General features: G+C 40.5%; 2 protein-coding genes across 22 annotated transcripts in view; one reads left to right on the forward strand and one right to left on the reverse strand.

Annotated features, from left to right (window-relative positions):
• Positions 1 to 5,545, reverse strand: part of SATB2 (SATB homeobox 2) — a 225,522-nt gene extending 219,977 nt beyond the window's left edge. For 13 of the 21 annotated variants that reach the window (XM_086897170.1, XM_086897166.1, XM_086897168.1 and 10 more), the window contains exon 1: positions 5,232 to 5,541. The gene's annotated coding sequence lies outside the window, so the exon portion shown is untranslated. Of the gene's footprint in view, positions 1 to 3,124; positions 3,299 to 4,289 lie in introns of all 21 variants that reach the window. The other 8 variants (XM_086897164.1, XM_086897167.1, XM_086897157.1 and 5 more) reach the window with 5 other exon arrangements.
• Positions 5,542 to 11,013, forward strand: C7H2orf69 (chromosome 7 C2orf69 homolog). The gene is made up of 2 exons (XM_086897226.1): positions 5,542 to 5,889; positions 7,584 to 11,013. The coding sequence occupies exons 1-2, from the start codon at positions 5,587 to 5,589 to the stop codon at positions 8,421 to 8,423; spliced, it is 1,143 nt and encodes a 380-aa protein (XP_086753352.1). The 5' UTR covers positions 5,542 to 5,586; the 3' UTR covers positions 8,424 to 11,013.
• Positions 11,014 to 12,172: the final 1,159 nt, after the last annotated feature.

The raw sequence follows: 12,172 nt of genomic DNA on the forward strand, positions 1-12,172 counted from the left end.
TATTACATGCGCTAAAATCCTCAAAGTCTATCTGCAAATAAAAGGGATATTCCTCATCCACATGAAGCACTGATTGTGACAGGATTATTTGCATTGAGCAACAAAGAACTGCCTTATACTGTAAAGTAACAAACATTGCCTGTTACATACTTTCCTTTGTCATTACATATAGGAGAATATAACTGACAGCTGAAGAATCTGTATCCACTGGATAAGGCTAAGTCTGTCCCTTATTTCATATAAACAAATTCTATTTTTTTTTTTTTTTTTTTTTTTAGATTAGCATCTCATAAACAAATGAGCACAGAGTCCTGACCTTATGCAGTGCCCATCCTAAGAAAATACTGTTCTGGGAAACAAGTAATTTCAAGTTGAGGACCTACTTGCCTACTATTTGTGTAATGTACCATGCAAGCAGCATCTCAAATCACTTTTGGAAGGAAAAACTAGAGTGGATGTGGTATAAATTCCAGAAACCCATGGTGCACAGATACTGTCTTTGGCCAAATTCTGACCTTATTTTTGTGCATGAGGCAATCCAAGTTAAAAAAAGGAATGGCAGAATTAGTCTCATGCTGAATGCATTGCAATATACACATCTACAAAGCCAGAATATTCTAAGGAAGAGAGAAGGGAAATTGTGATACAAGAACACACAAGCCAAAATTTCTCTGCCAAACCTCAGACTGCAGAAATGATTAGGGGGCTGAGCTTTGTCTAATTCTTTAAGAAAAAAAAAATCCCCTTTTATTACACTCCTTGGGCCACTGTGCATTCTTTTAAATACCAGTTTTCCTAATTTATATTGACTTACACCAGGCAACACAGAGCTTCCTTAAGTCCTAAGTTTCTTGTACACTTAGACAAACTGCAAAGCACAGAAATTTGTCATTGAAGTATGCATTTCACAAAGAGCAGAACTACCAATTTTTTTTTTTTTAGGGACTCCTGCCCTTTGCTCTTAATTTTTCTGTTAAAGTAATTCCAACCCTTTCTATCCACCATGTCTTCTGGGCACTTGAGCAGGACTGAGACTGCACGTGCAGGCTCCAGCATGCAGAGCTACCACACTTCAGCCTATCACATTCAAACACACTGTATGAAAGCTGAATTCTCCACAGCTTTCCTTCAGTAGAGGCATTCATTTGAATCATCCTAATCTATTAATTCAGCAGTTTTCCCAATCCTTCCAGATTATTTTCTTTGAAGTCCTACTCGTCACTTAAAGCAGCCAACAGAGACACTTAAAATGACTGATAGAAAGGTATTAGAAAGGTAGACAGAATCAAGATTAAACAGAACAAATTTCCACAGGGAAATAGAGGAGAGAAAAAGGTGTTTTAAACAGTACAGTAGTTCCAAATACTTTATACACTCTGATTTTTTCAGCATTAAAAAAACCAAAATGAGATCCTATACTCTGTTTTTTAGCAGCGTCTACACACAGCTGACATAGAAGAAACATGGATTTACTTTTCATGCAGAAAAGCTTTTATTCCCACTTTCATACAACTCAGTAAATTGCCCAGAGAGTGATTTATTCTCTGCTATGATCTCCTGAATATCTTCTACCCACACAAAAGATGGATGCTGGCAGGCAGAGCTGTCAGTAGGAATTTCAGCAGAATTAAATTGTTTAGTACTTAAAATACAGCACAATAGCCGTAATTTCATTTGAACTGTTGCCATCAATGAAACTACAAGCCAAGACCTAGGCGTTCATCACTGTGCAGCCGCTGGGAATTTCTCTGTGCACACTTCACCACAGATGTAGGTAGCTCAGTCCTGGAAGTGTTACTATACCTGAAAGAATGACAAGCCAGGCCTGGCACTTTCTCTCAAAAGTGAAAGACACAGGTGCATATCAACTGCTAAGGAGTTTCCCATCAGTATTTAACAGGTGTTTTCACAGCTATCCCAATCCTCTGCCAAAATGCAAACTAGGAATTTCAATGCATATGAGTTGAAAAATGTTTAAAAGGAGGCTAAAATATACATAATAAACAGATATGCAAATATGTGTATATGTACACTGCACATTAATTGAGCAGGAAGCGTGTTTTTCTGGAGTGTGTTCTTTTGAAATATTACAGCTGCTACAAAATGAAAAGACAAATTCAAATACATTAAATACTTGGCTAAAGATATCACATCAGCAGATAGTTGTTCATCACCTAGACTTTTGGTGAAGCACCTATTAAAATGCTTTAGTTTAAGTGCCATAATTAAAACAAACTACGGATTGTTTTCTCAGTCTAAGAAAATGCATACAACCTGAATTCTATTCTATGCCGTTTATATATGCCCTGAATGGAAGCTCAGGACTAGCATATGTACTTTAAAGGCAATGAAACATAGCAAATTTCAGAAAAAGTGTTTTGAGTGTAATAGAGATGACTTTTGCTGAGGTACCCTTTCTACTCAGAAACTGCAGATTTGGCTGCCTCTGACAGATTAAACTAATTAACCACCCTTCAGGCATCCCCAAAGGTCTATATGGAAACTCAGACACTGAAGAGGTGAATAAGCCATTGGTTCTCTCCAGAGGAATTAGTTTTTATATGCATATCTCTCATCACTGCTAATCAACCATGATACACATTCTTTCTGCCAAACTCCCTGAGATGTATGGGTAAACATCCGCAAAGTTTGAAAAAATGCTATACACATCACTTCCCTGTCCAGTCTACAGAAGGAGGGGAAAAACACATGCAGGACAGCCTGTATTACTGGCAGCTCAGAGGTCAGCTCATGACTGATCTGGTATATGATCTTGTATATATGTGCATATATATATATATATGGTACATATATATATATATGGTACATATATATGTATATATATGGTACATATATATATGTATATGGTATATATATGTTAGGGCTTCTGTGGGGAAAGAAGAGCAAATGGGGTAAGAGAAGCAGCTGGTAAAAAGAAAAGGTCTTTCCTTTTCCAATAATAGAGAGCATAGCAAGCAAAAAATAGAAGAATGGAGACATGAGGCATCACAGCGGAAAGGACAAATACAAAGGCTGACAAAGGCTGCTCAAAAATGTAGTATTCTGTGCCTCCATTGGGTGATACATACAAGGATTAATACACTCAATTATTGAATCTACTTACATATTGCAGGAGCCACATGACAAAGATTGGAAGCAAACTCGGAGCAATCAGTCTCCATTAAAATTTATAATATGTCACGGAAGATTTCTTGAATCTTCTTGAGAGTAGGAATAAATTGGTGCTTTCTATTTTAAGCGGGAAAAGCAAGTCATGTACACCATTATTATGTACTTCCTAAAATCAAAAGAAAGTCCATTTCACAATTTTGGTCATGGCATGTGTCTGAATTCTGACTAAGATATGGATAGATTTCCATGCTCTCCCCCCTAAGGCCCATGCAGTATTTTGGATGATCACAAAAGTCTGTCTACAGCCTTGTGTTAGCCTTGGTTACCTGTTACCAGTTGCACCATGAACACACTACGGTTAAATAAGTATTTCAGAGCAGAAGTACCAGCATCCCCTTTGGTTACCGTAACAATCCCCACAATGTGAATAATGCCTGTAAACCCTTCTGGGAAAACTCATCTCTCATCTACAGAAACCACTGGAGGTTTCTCCACAAGAGGAGGAGAGTACTTTTATTTCTTCCACAGTACTGACAGAAATTATTCATGTTTCTCAACAATAACTACGAAAATTAAAACTTTCTTTTGCCTGACCACTTTTCTTCAATAGATCCCTGCCTCTTTGTCTGGTATCAATAATCCTAACAGATGATAGAGCTGTGCCTGTGCAAGCAAACCTTAGCAATAAAGGTCCAAATATCCAGATTTTCAGAGCACAGACGTTTTGCTATATTTCTGTAGGCGTTTTCTTTTAAATTATCTGCTTCTTACGAGAAAAGCAGAGCACTAGTTTCTTCTTATGTGTGTGCATTTAGTAGATCTTATCTAGTATTTCTACAGCACAGTACCTAATAGGGCACAGAAGTGAGGTTACATTAGCCCAGTTATTTAAGTTTTAATGTCAGCACCTGAACTGCTCAAAACTGGACTGAGAAAATCTGTCAGCATAAACTGAAATAAACAGTTAAATAAAGGAGCTAGAGATGCTTTCCTAAATTATTTTGCCTCATTAGCAGAGGCATTGTGAAAGTTTCCACTCGGATCACAGCCCTAGGGCATGCTCACAGAGAAAAATCTAGAGGACATTCTACTGTTATATCTCAAAAATTCAAACAAGGAGAAAGAGGATGTGCCTGGGAAAATTCGAAAGCGAACACCTGAGTGTTTCTGGCTGGTCTGGGACGGACTTTTCAAATCGCGCCGCACAGCGCCATCTTCTGGTGACCGAAAATTGGATTTTTTTCTCCCTAGTCTGAGAAAAAAAGCTGCAACCATATCAAAGATACTTTTTACACAAGAAAAACCTAATAGTGTTAAGCTTTTAAAAAAGCTATTTTAACTGCAACTGAAGAAAAACATGAATTGCTTGTACACCAAACAGTGAAATCTCAAGTATGCATTTCTTCTGTGCTTCGAAGGGGACCCTCAATGACAGGATGCAGCTACAGTCTATGGAAGAGCATTTGGATGAGTCCTGGAATATAAAAATTGTTGATTTATATTGATGATTGGGCTAGCATGAGCCCAAAGACATACTCAATGTGCCAAATAGACCATGAGCACCTCATAGCTCGAACTGAACCGCCACGGGCAGTCCACACCAAAACACACAGACTAGAACTTCAAAAAAATAACACATTCTAAAATATTCTGCTGGTTTCCAGCTTGCTACACTAACAAATACCCTTAATAGCTTTTTGAATTTTTCCAACAAGAAGAAACCAGTCAATAGTTTGAGTACTTGAGGAAGCAATTAGCGTTCAGTTAAGTCTCCTTTCTTGAGTGGCTCAGCTAACGGGAGACAGGCTTGGTAGTTTGTAGTTTTCTAGGTATGCATACAAATGTTTTTAACTAGACCAGAAAAACAGAATAAAGGAATAAAGACGTGAAATATCAAAATGCTAGAAAAATGAACTGTGAATGCTTAGAAATAAAGGCTTTCTTTGCCGTGTGAAATAAGAGTTCTCACCAGCACACGTGAAAACTTTTCTTCCAGTGCAGCAGAACTAGTGTAATCAAAGCCAGTACTTCAAATCTACCCTTTTATGTACTTTTTTTACTACAACCAGCACCTTCAGGGAACAAGCGAAGACTCATACCTATCGGTTTGGAAATTAACTGCTCCACGTGGAGCACTAGATCCCTCCCGGTGCCGCAGCTTCGACAGCCGCCCACTCCGGGCTTTTGGTGCCCCGCAGAGGAGGCTTTCCCTTCCGCGGCCGCTCATCCCCCGGCTCCCCTCAGGATTTACGGGCTCAGGCACCGCCCCGCTGGCGGCGCGAGCGCACCGGCTCCCTCACGGCTGCGGGGCCGCGCGCTTCCCGCCGCTGCCGTTTGAACAGCCTCGTGACGTCATCGCGGGGCAGGCACGCCTGCGACGCCCTCCGCCGGGTCCCTCTCCCGGGGCGCGGGCGGCGCGCAGGCGCGGCGCGCGGATCGCGGAGCGGCGCTCCCATGAGCCGGCGCTGCCGCTCGGCCGCCGCCGCGCTGCTGCGGGGGCTCGCCGGCCCCGCCGCGCTGTGCCTGGGCAGCGCCATGAGCCTCTGCGGGGCGCCGGCCGCCTGCGCCGCGGGGCCTGCGGGAGGCGGCGGGGGGTTCTCCGCGGCGCGGCTGAGCCCGCCGTGGCTGCGGCTGCCCGAGGTGCCGGGCGCCGATCCGCACCGCAGCAACGAGCTGCTGCTGCTGCCGCCGCCGGCCCCGCGCGGCCCGGCCCCGTCGCCGCAGCACCACGTCGTGTACTTCCCGGGGGACGTGCAGGTACGGCGGGCGGCCGCAGGGCGGGAGCGGGGAAGCGGCGCCGGAGGAACGCGTCCCCGGAAGGGATGTGGGGGGGGCATTGCCCGGCTCCCGCCGCGGCCATCGGAACATCTCGCTGCCCCGCACGGTCGGGCACAGGCAGCGGGAACGGGCCCTCCGGAAACCTGAGCTGGAGCGGTAGAGGAGGGGAGGAGAGTCGTCTTCACAGAATCACTTAGGTTGGAGATCGCTGAGTCCAGCCTATGACCAACACCACCGCGTCAGGCTAGACCCTGGCTCTAAGTGCCATATCCAGTCTTTCCTTCATCACCTTCAGAACAGTAACTCCACCACCTCCTGGGCAATCCATTCCAATAACTTATCACTCTTTCTGTGAAGGGTGCTTCCTAATGTCCAGCCTAAACCTCCCCTGACACGACCCAAAACTATGTCCTGTTGTCGCCCGGGAAAAGAGACCGATCCCCATGTGGCTGAAGGGCCTTTCAGGGACCTGTAGAGAGCAATAAGGGCTCCCCCTGAGCCTGCTCTTCTCCAGGCTGAACACCTCCAGCTCCCTCAGCTGCTCCTCAGAGGACTGGTGCTCCAGCCCCTTCACCAGCTCCTTTGCCCTTCTCTGGACTCACTCCAGCCCTATAGCACTGCCTGAGGGTGACATTTGTGACAGGGATGGCAGTGTCTGAAAGTGTCAATAGACACAAGAGGATGAAGCCCTAAGGTGCCCGGTTGTCCTCTCCAGGCAGAGCACCGTGTCTCTGTGCAGCTGGATGGACATCCCACACACCATCCTTTGGGAACTGGACAGGCACTAACGCTTTCTCAGCCTGTCCTGAAAAGGCACTCGTGGTCTCCTGAGGTGGCAAGAAATTGCAGAGACTCTGAAGTGCTGTCCCCGAGCATGTGGTCGACCTCTAATATAGCATGCTCTGGAGCCAGCTAATCTCAATTGTCATTACTGCTTCTCAAAAGCAGGGGTACTTCCTTCTTCTTCAAGGGAAAAGGCTTTCCCTTCTGTCAGGTAAAGATGCAGAATTCTATGTGTTTTTATTTTAAGGATTGGGATGGCCTACAAAGACATGTCTGATTGCCTTTCTTTCATGTGGCTTCATTATTCCTTAGCAAAATAAATGAACTAGTATTCTTTGCCCTTAAGATTTCAGACATGAAGTTCGTTCATGACTTGGGGATTAATTTCTTTCCACCTATGCCCTCTGTGGATTTGAATAAAGCAATAAAAATTTCCTGCAGCTGAATGAGAGGGGATATTTTTGTTTCTGTATAAAATCCAGAAAACTTGCTACAAAGTATTAAGTCCTTTTTTTGTTTTGTAGTAAGGTAATCAGTATTTCTTTAGATGGAGGTAATACAGTAAAATTATGTATTCTTTGTCATACTAAGTTGAATAATATTTCAGTTTTCTTTTTGTGTGAAGTCAACAAAAACGATGAATATTTTCGTATGCTGATTTTATTGTATTGATCTTGAGGGTACTAAAGATATGTGGTAAAAGATATTCAAGTAAGCAAATCGAAATATGCCAGTTTCTTTAATGTGTTTCTTGTTCTGCAAACCTAAAAAGTGAGAGCCTTTAATGCATATTTTTCCTTTAAAGTCCTTTCTTAGAAATATGAGTATATTGGAGCTGAATCTTTTCACAATGTAGTAATGCATCTTTTCTATTTTCTTTAATTTTCCAGAACTATCATGACATCATGTCTTGTCACCCAGAAAACTTTCAGTGGGAGCACTGGAGTTTTGAAAATGTTGCTACCATACTTGCACGTCGGTTCCCCAACAGCTTTATTTGGGTCATAAAGTGCTCTCGAATGCACCTGCACAAATTCAGTTGTTATGACAATTTTGTGATGAGTAACATGTTTGGAGCACCAGAGCACAGCACTGACTTTGGAGCTTTCAAGCATCTCCATGCTTTGCTAGTTAATGCATTCAGACTCTCTCAGAATATTCTGCTGTCCCAGAAAAGTGTGCATGGTGTCAGCAAGGATGCAAAAATAGCTGCTTGTAAATCACAGCCGCAGTCTGTTCCTGCAACAAATGGCTGCTCATCCAAAGAAAGGGAGAGAGATTGTGAATGCTCTGATAATTCTGCTGTGAACTTCATGGTACCGTCGGCTGTAGGTGCAGCGTCATTTACTTTGATTGGCTTCAGTAAAGGTTGTGTGGTTTTGAACCAGCTGCTTTACGAGCTGAAGGAAGCCAAGAAAGACAAGAATACAGATATCTTCTTAAAAAACATAAAAGCAATTTACTGGTTGGATGGTGGTCACTCGGGAGGAAGCAATACTTGGGTTACTTACCCTGAAGTGCTGAAAGAACTTGCAGAGACAGGAATTGAAGTTCATGCTCATGTTACACCATACCAGGTGTTTGACACAATGAGGTCATGGATTGGGAGAGAGCATGAGAAATTTGTACAGATACTTGAAGGATTTGGTGTGGAAATAAATGATCAACTGCATTTTGCTGATGAAGTTCCTTCCTTAGACAACCATTTCAGAGTTCATGAAGTATTTTGAGACTGTATGTATATGAACAGTATATTTGTAGAAACTTTTAACACTGTTGTCAACTTGATTTTCAGCTTTGAGTAGATGCTTTCTAAACAGAATACTAAGTCAGTTCTGTCTTGCTAATAGATACAATATATAAATTTCTGTCGCTTAAAAAAGGCATATTGGGACCCCATAAGTATAACAGATGTTGTTTTTTGATTCCTGAAAAAAAAGTGTTATGAAGAACAATCCTATACTTTTTTTTGTTTTGCTTTTTTTTGTTAAATGTGAACATTTATTCTTAAACTGTTGGCAGAATTTTTAGTCCTGGATGTCTAATATCACAGACTGCACTTAATGGGACTTTAAAGTACTTGATAATTTTACATATGTGGATACTTCAACTGAGTGGCTTCCAGGGCTAGAAGTATTGCTCTTTGTCAATAAGAGATTGAAGGTTAGTTTTTTGGCTTAAGGAAATTGATTGTAAGAACAATCATAGTTACATATTTTGCTGAGACCTGTTTTATGTGGTAATTAAATATTCCAGTTTTGTAACATTTTTCCGGTTTGAAACAAAGTCACAAATACTCACCTTTGGAATAATAGTGCCAATGCATTTCTCTTCCTTACCTGCTCCTTGCCATTTCTGTCACTCTAAAGTTTGATTAATTAATTGTGTAGTATCTGCTAGTGAACAGCCATTTCACCTGGGGGCTTGAAAATTTGATGTAGCTATGTTAAGCAACGAAGAATGTTGATTAGGGTGTAGCTTGTTCCTTTTTCAACATACCTTGCTGTTGCTTTGCTAACTTTTGTAAGGACCAACAGTAATACCTTTATTATCACATCCAGCGGTGACATCCCTGCCTTGGGGTTTTTCTTGGTAATTGCTGCATTGATGTTGCCCTAAACTGAGCCATAAGCACAAAATCTATTACAAGTTGCATAAAAAAAGATTCAGACTGTGTTGACTGTAGCTCTTTCAAAATGCCTCAGTTTTAAGATCTATTATCTCCTTTAAAAGTATTGCAGTAGTTGCTTCTAGAGCCATCCAAAAATCTTATTTTTGGAGCCTAATTTTTCCTACAGAAAAAAAAACAATCTCTAATTAAATAGAGACAGCCAGATTTGATACAAAAGATGTAATCTGGTTCAGACACCAAACCTGAGAGTTCTTAAGAAAGAAATACTGAAAGATGGACAATGATGGTATTAATGGAACTTTTCTACTGTTGCAAGTAACTTCCCGTTTATCTACAAAGCTTAGAATCATTCTTAAAGGCAACTGCAGCTTTTAACAATGAACCAGTAACTCCAAATGGTTTTTGATTTCCTGAAGTACAGGGATACAAAAGCAAGTAAAGGAATACAGAACACCATGAAGATTACACAAACAATTGTGGCTAAGTTTTGAAAAAAGGCGTTTTATTCAACTTTGGTTCTATGTTTGATGGCTTAGTGACATCTCTGCCCTGCTGCTTGTTTCCTGTGACCCTTACATTGTGGAAAAGAAGTCCTGGGTGATCTTTCTTTTGTTATCATTAAAATTTAAAAGGTTCCCTGTAGGCAACTTTTGGCAGAAATTGTGCACATCAGTGATCACTGAACAATGAGAAAAGTGTGTTGTACTCCTAAGAAAATTCTCTTAACACTCAAAATATTAAGGGTGATAGGAAGAATTATGCATACAGTGTGCACCTTACAATTTGAAAGAGAACTCTATCACTAATAATTAGATTAATATACCTAATTCATCGATATGTTCATCAAAATAAATCTGTTTTAATTGATGAAGAAAAGTGCAACATGCAAACAAACTCAAAAAAACCTGTAATTTCGTTCCATCTACTTTTTTCTTTTAGTTTCTTGGAGATTTCGTTCACTCCTATTTCTTGATTACCATCTTAATAGGCTTATACAACTTTTTAATGTGTTTCATGGAACATTTTTTCCCCTTTTTGGTCCTTTTGTTAACGTTCACAGCATATGTGAGGACTTTTTTCTGTAAAAGTATGAGTCACCTAAAGAAGTGGTTTTAATAGAAAGCCTGCAAATGGCTTGAAATATATTTAACCATCCACTTACAAAATAAAATTTCAAAAAGTAATCCAACAGAAGCCCCAGAACATTCTATTGCTTTTGCTCCCACAGTTTCAGACTGACTTGGCTAAGCTGGGTGTGCTAACACTTGCCCAACCCAATAACTCTGCAGATCAGAGACCAATTTCTAAACAAATCTGTGCCTGCCAAAACAACAGGACTACGTTGTTGCAAGCTTTTGGAAATAGCTGTTAAAATATTGACATTGTCTTCAAAAGTTTCTGGATGGCTGTCCTATGAAAATAATACTAACCTGTTTGATGAAAGCTGCCTACAATAACTGTTAAATAGGCTCAAGTGTTGCTGCATTACTTTGAAGAATAGGCACTTTGTTGTAAAACTAATCTTGTTATGAGACCTCGTGTTGTGGGGGGAAAACTGAGTGATTGTTTTTCATTCTTTAAACAGCTGTAGTACTCTGTTGGAATGTGCCTCTGTCATTCACTACAATGCATGCTAAAAATAAATTTTGCAGACTATGTAGAAAATAAACTATTTCTAATGGGTGAAACCACTTTGATGTGAGTAGAAAACCATTAAACAAGGAATGTGCAGTTTTGTGGATTAAGCTTTTTCAGGTGTTTGTGGAGACCTAGTTTAAAAAATCCGATCTATTTGGTAACTTTTCTTCAAGGAGGCTTTGTATTTGTGCAGTCAGCATCCATAATTTTAAAACAGCTTACTGTTATCTCACAAACACAGGAAAGCTGGTATGAAGCAGCCAAGGGTGGGACATTTCTGTGTTAGGATGAAATGCATCATAGTTTGCATATGCCCATTTTTCAACACTAACTGGAAAGGCAGTTCTTAATAAGCTTAGATGTAAATGCCTAAAGTTAGGTGGCTCTCCTACTTATAGTGGTGTAATTCAAGACACTTCTGGTTTTTAATGGAGTGAGCAACATTACACAGTCCTTAGTACAACCTAGTAATGGCTGGTGTCCTTTGTATTACATGCTTGTTTCTGGTACCATAGACAAGACATTATTCAGATTTTAAGACATGCTAACATGTTCTAAACTGTGACTTCTAAATTCTTTTAAAGCAAGGCTTGATTCTGTTAAATTGTCCAGATGACTTAAATGATTTTTATTTTGTGTGAATCTAAAATGCTAGAAAGTTTGGTAAACAACTTCTTATCTGGGGCTAATTTAATCACATCTCTGCAAATGCTGATGCCAGTAGTGGCCCCTAATTTTGGATGATTAAGGGTTCCATCCTTAACATGTAGCTGAAAGGAACAATTTTCTCTGTCCCCTGCACCATCATTTTTATGATAAGCTGTTCTATCTTTCTAAACAAACATCATTGCTGATAGAGATAAGTAACAGCAGTGCTATGTATTTAAATAGTCATAGAAATTATTTTAAATAAGACTGCTAAGTCAGTTCAGGAGTTAGACTGTTACAACTGTGGATATGCACAGATAAAAATGATAATGAATGAGCATGCACTCAAGATTTTTCCCCAGAGGTTCTTTTTGAGCTGTAACAGTTCATCTCTGCACATAACCAATACTTGTTGTCTTGTGCAGAATGAAATTCAAAGCACTGAGGTTAATCGTATACCCATTCACTTACCTTGAATGCTTATTTTAAATTACATGGGGTCTTATCTGTTAATACAAGAAAGAATTATTAACAATGAAAATTTTGCTCTGTGTGCTCTGT

The sequence above is a fragment of the Cyanistes caeruleus genome, chromosome 7 (assembly GCF_971803275.1).
Source record: "Cyanistes caeruleus chromosome 7, bCyaCae1.hap1.1, whole genome shotgun sequence".
In the NCBI taxonomy this organism is placed as follows: domain Eukaryota; kingdom Metazoa; phylum Chordata; class Aves; order Passeriformes; family Paridae; genus Cyanistes; species Cyanistes caeruleus.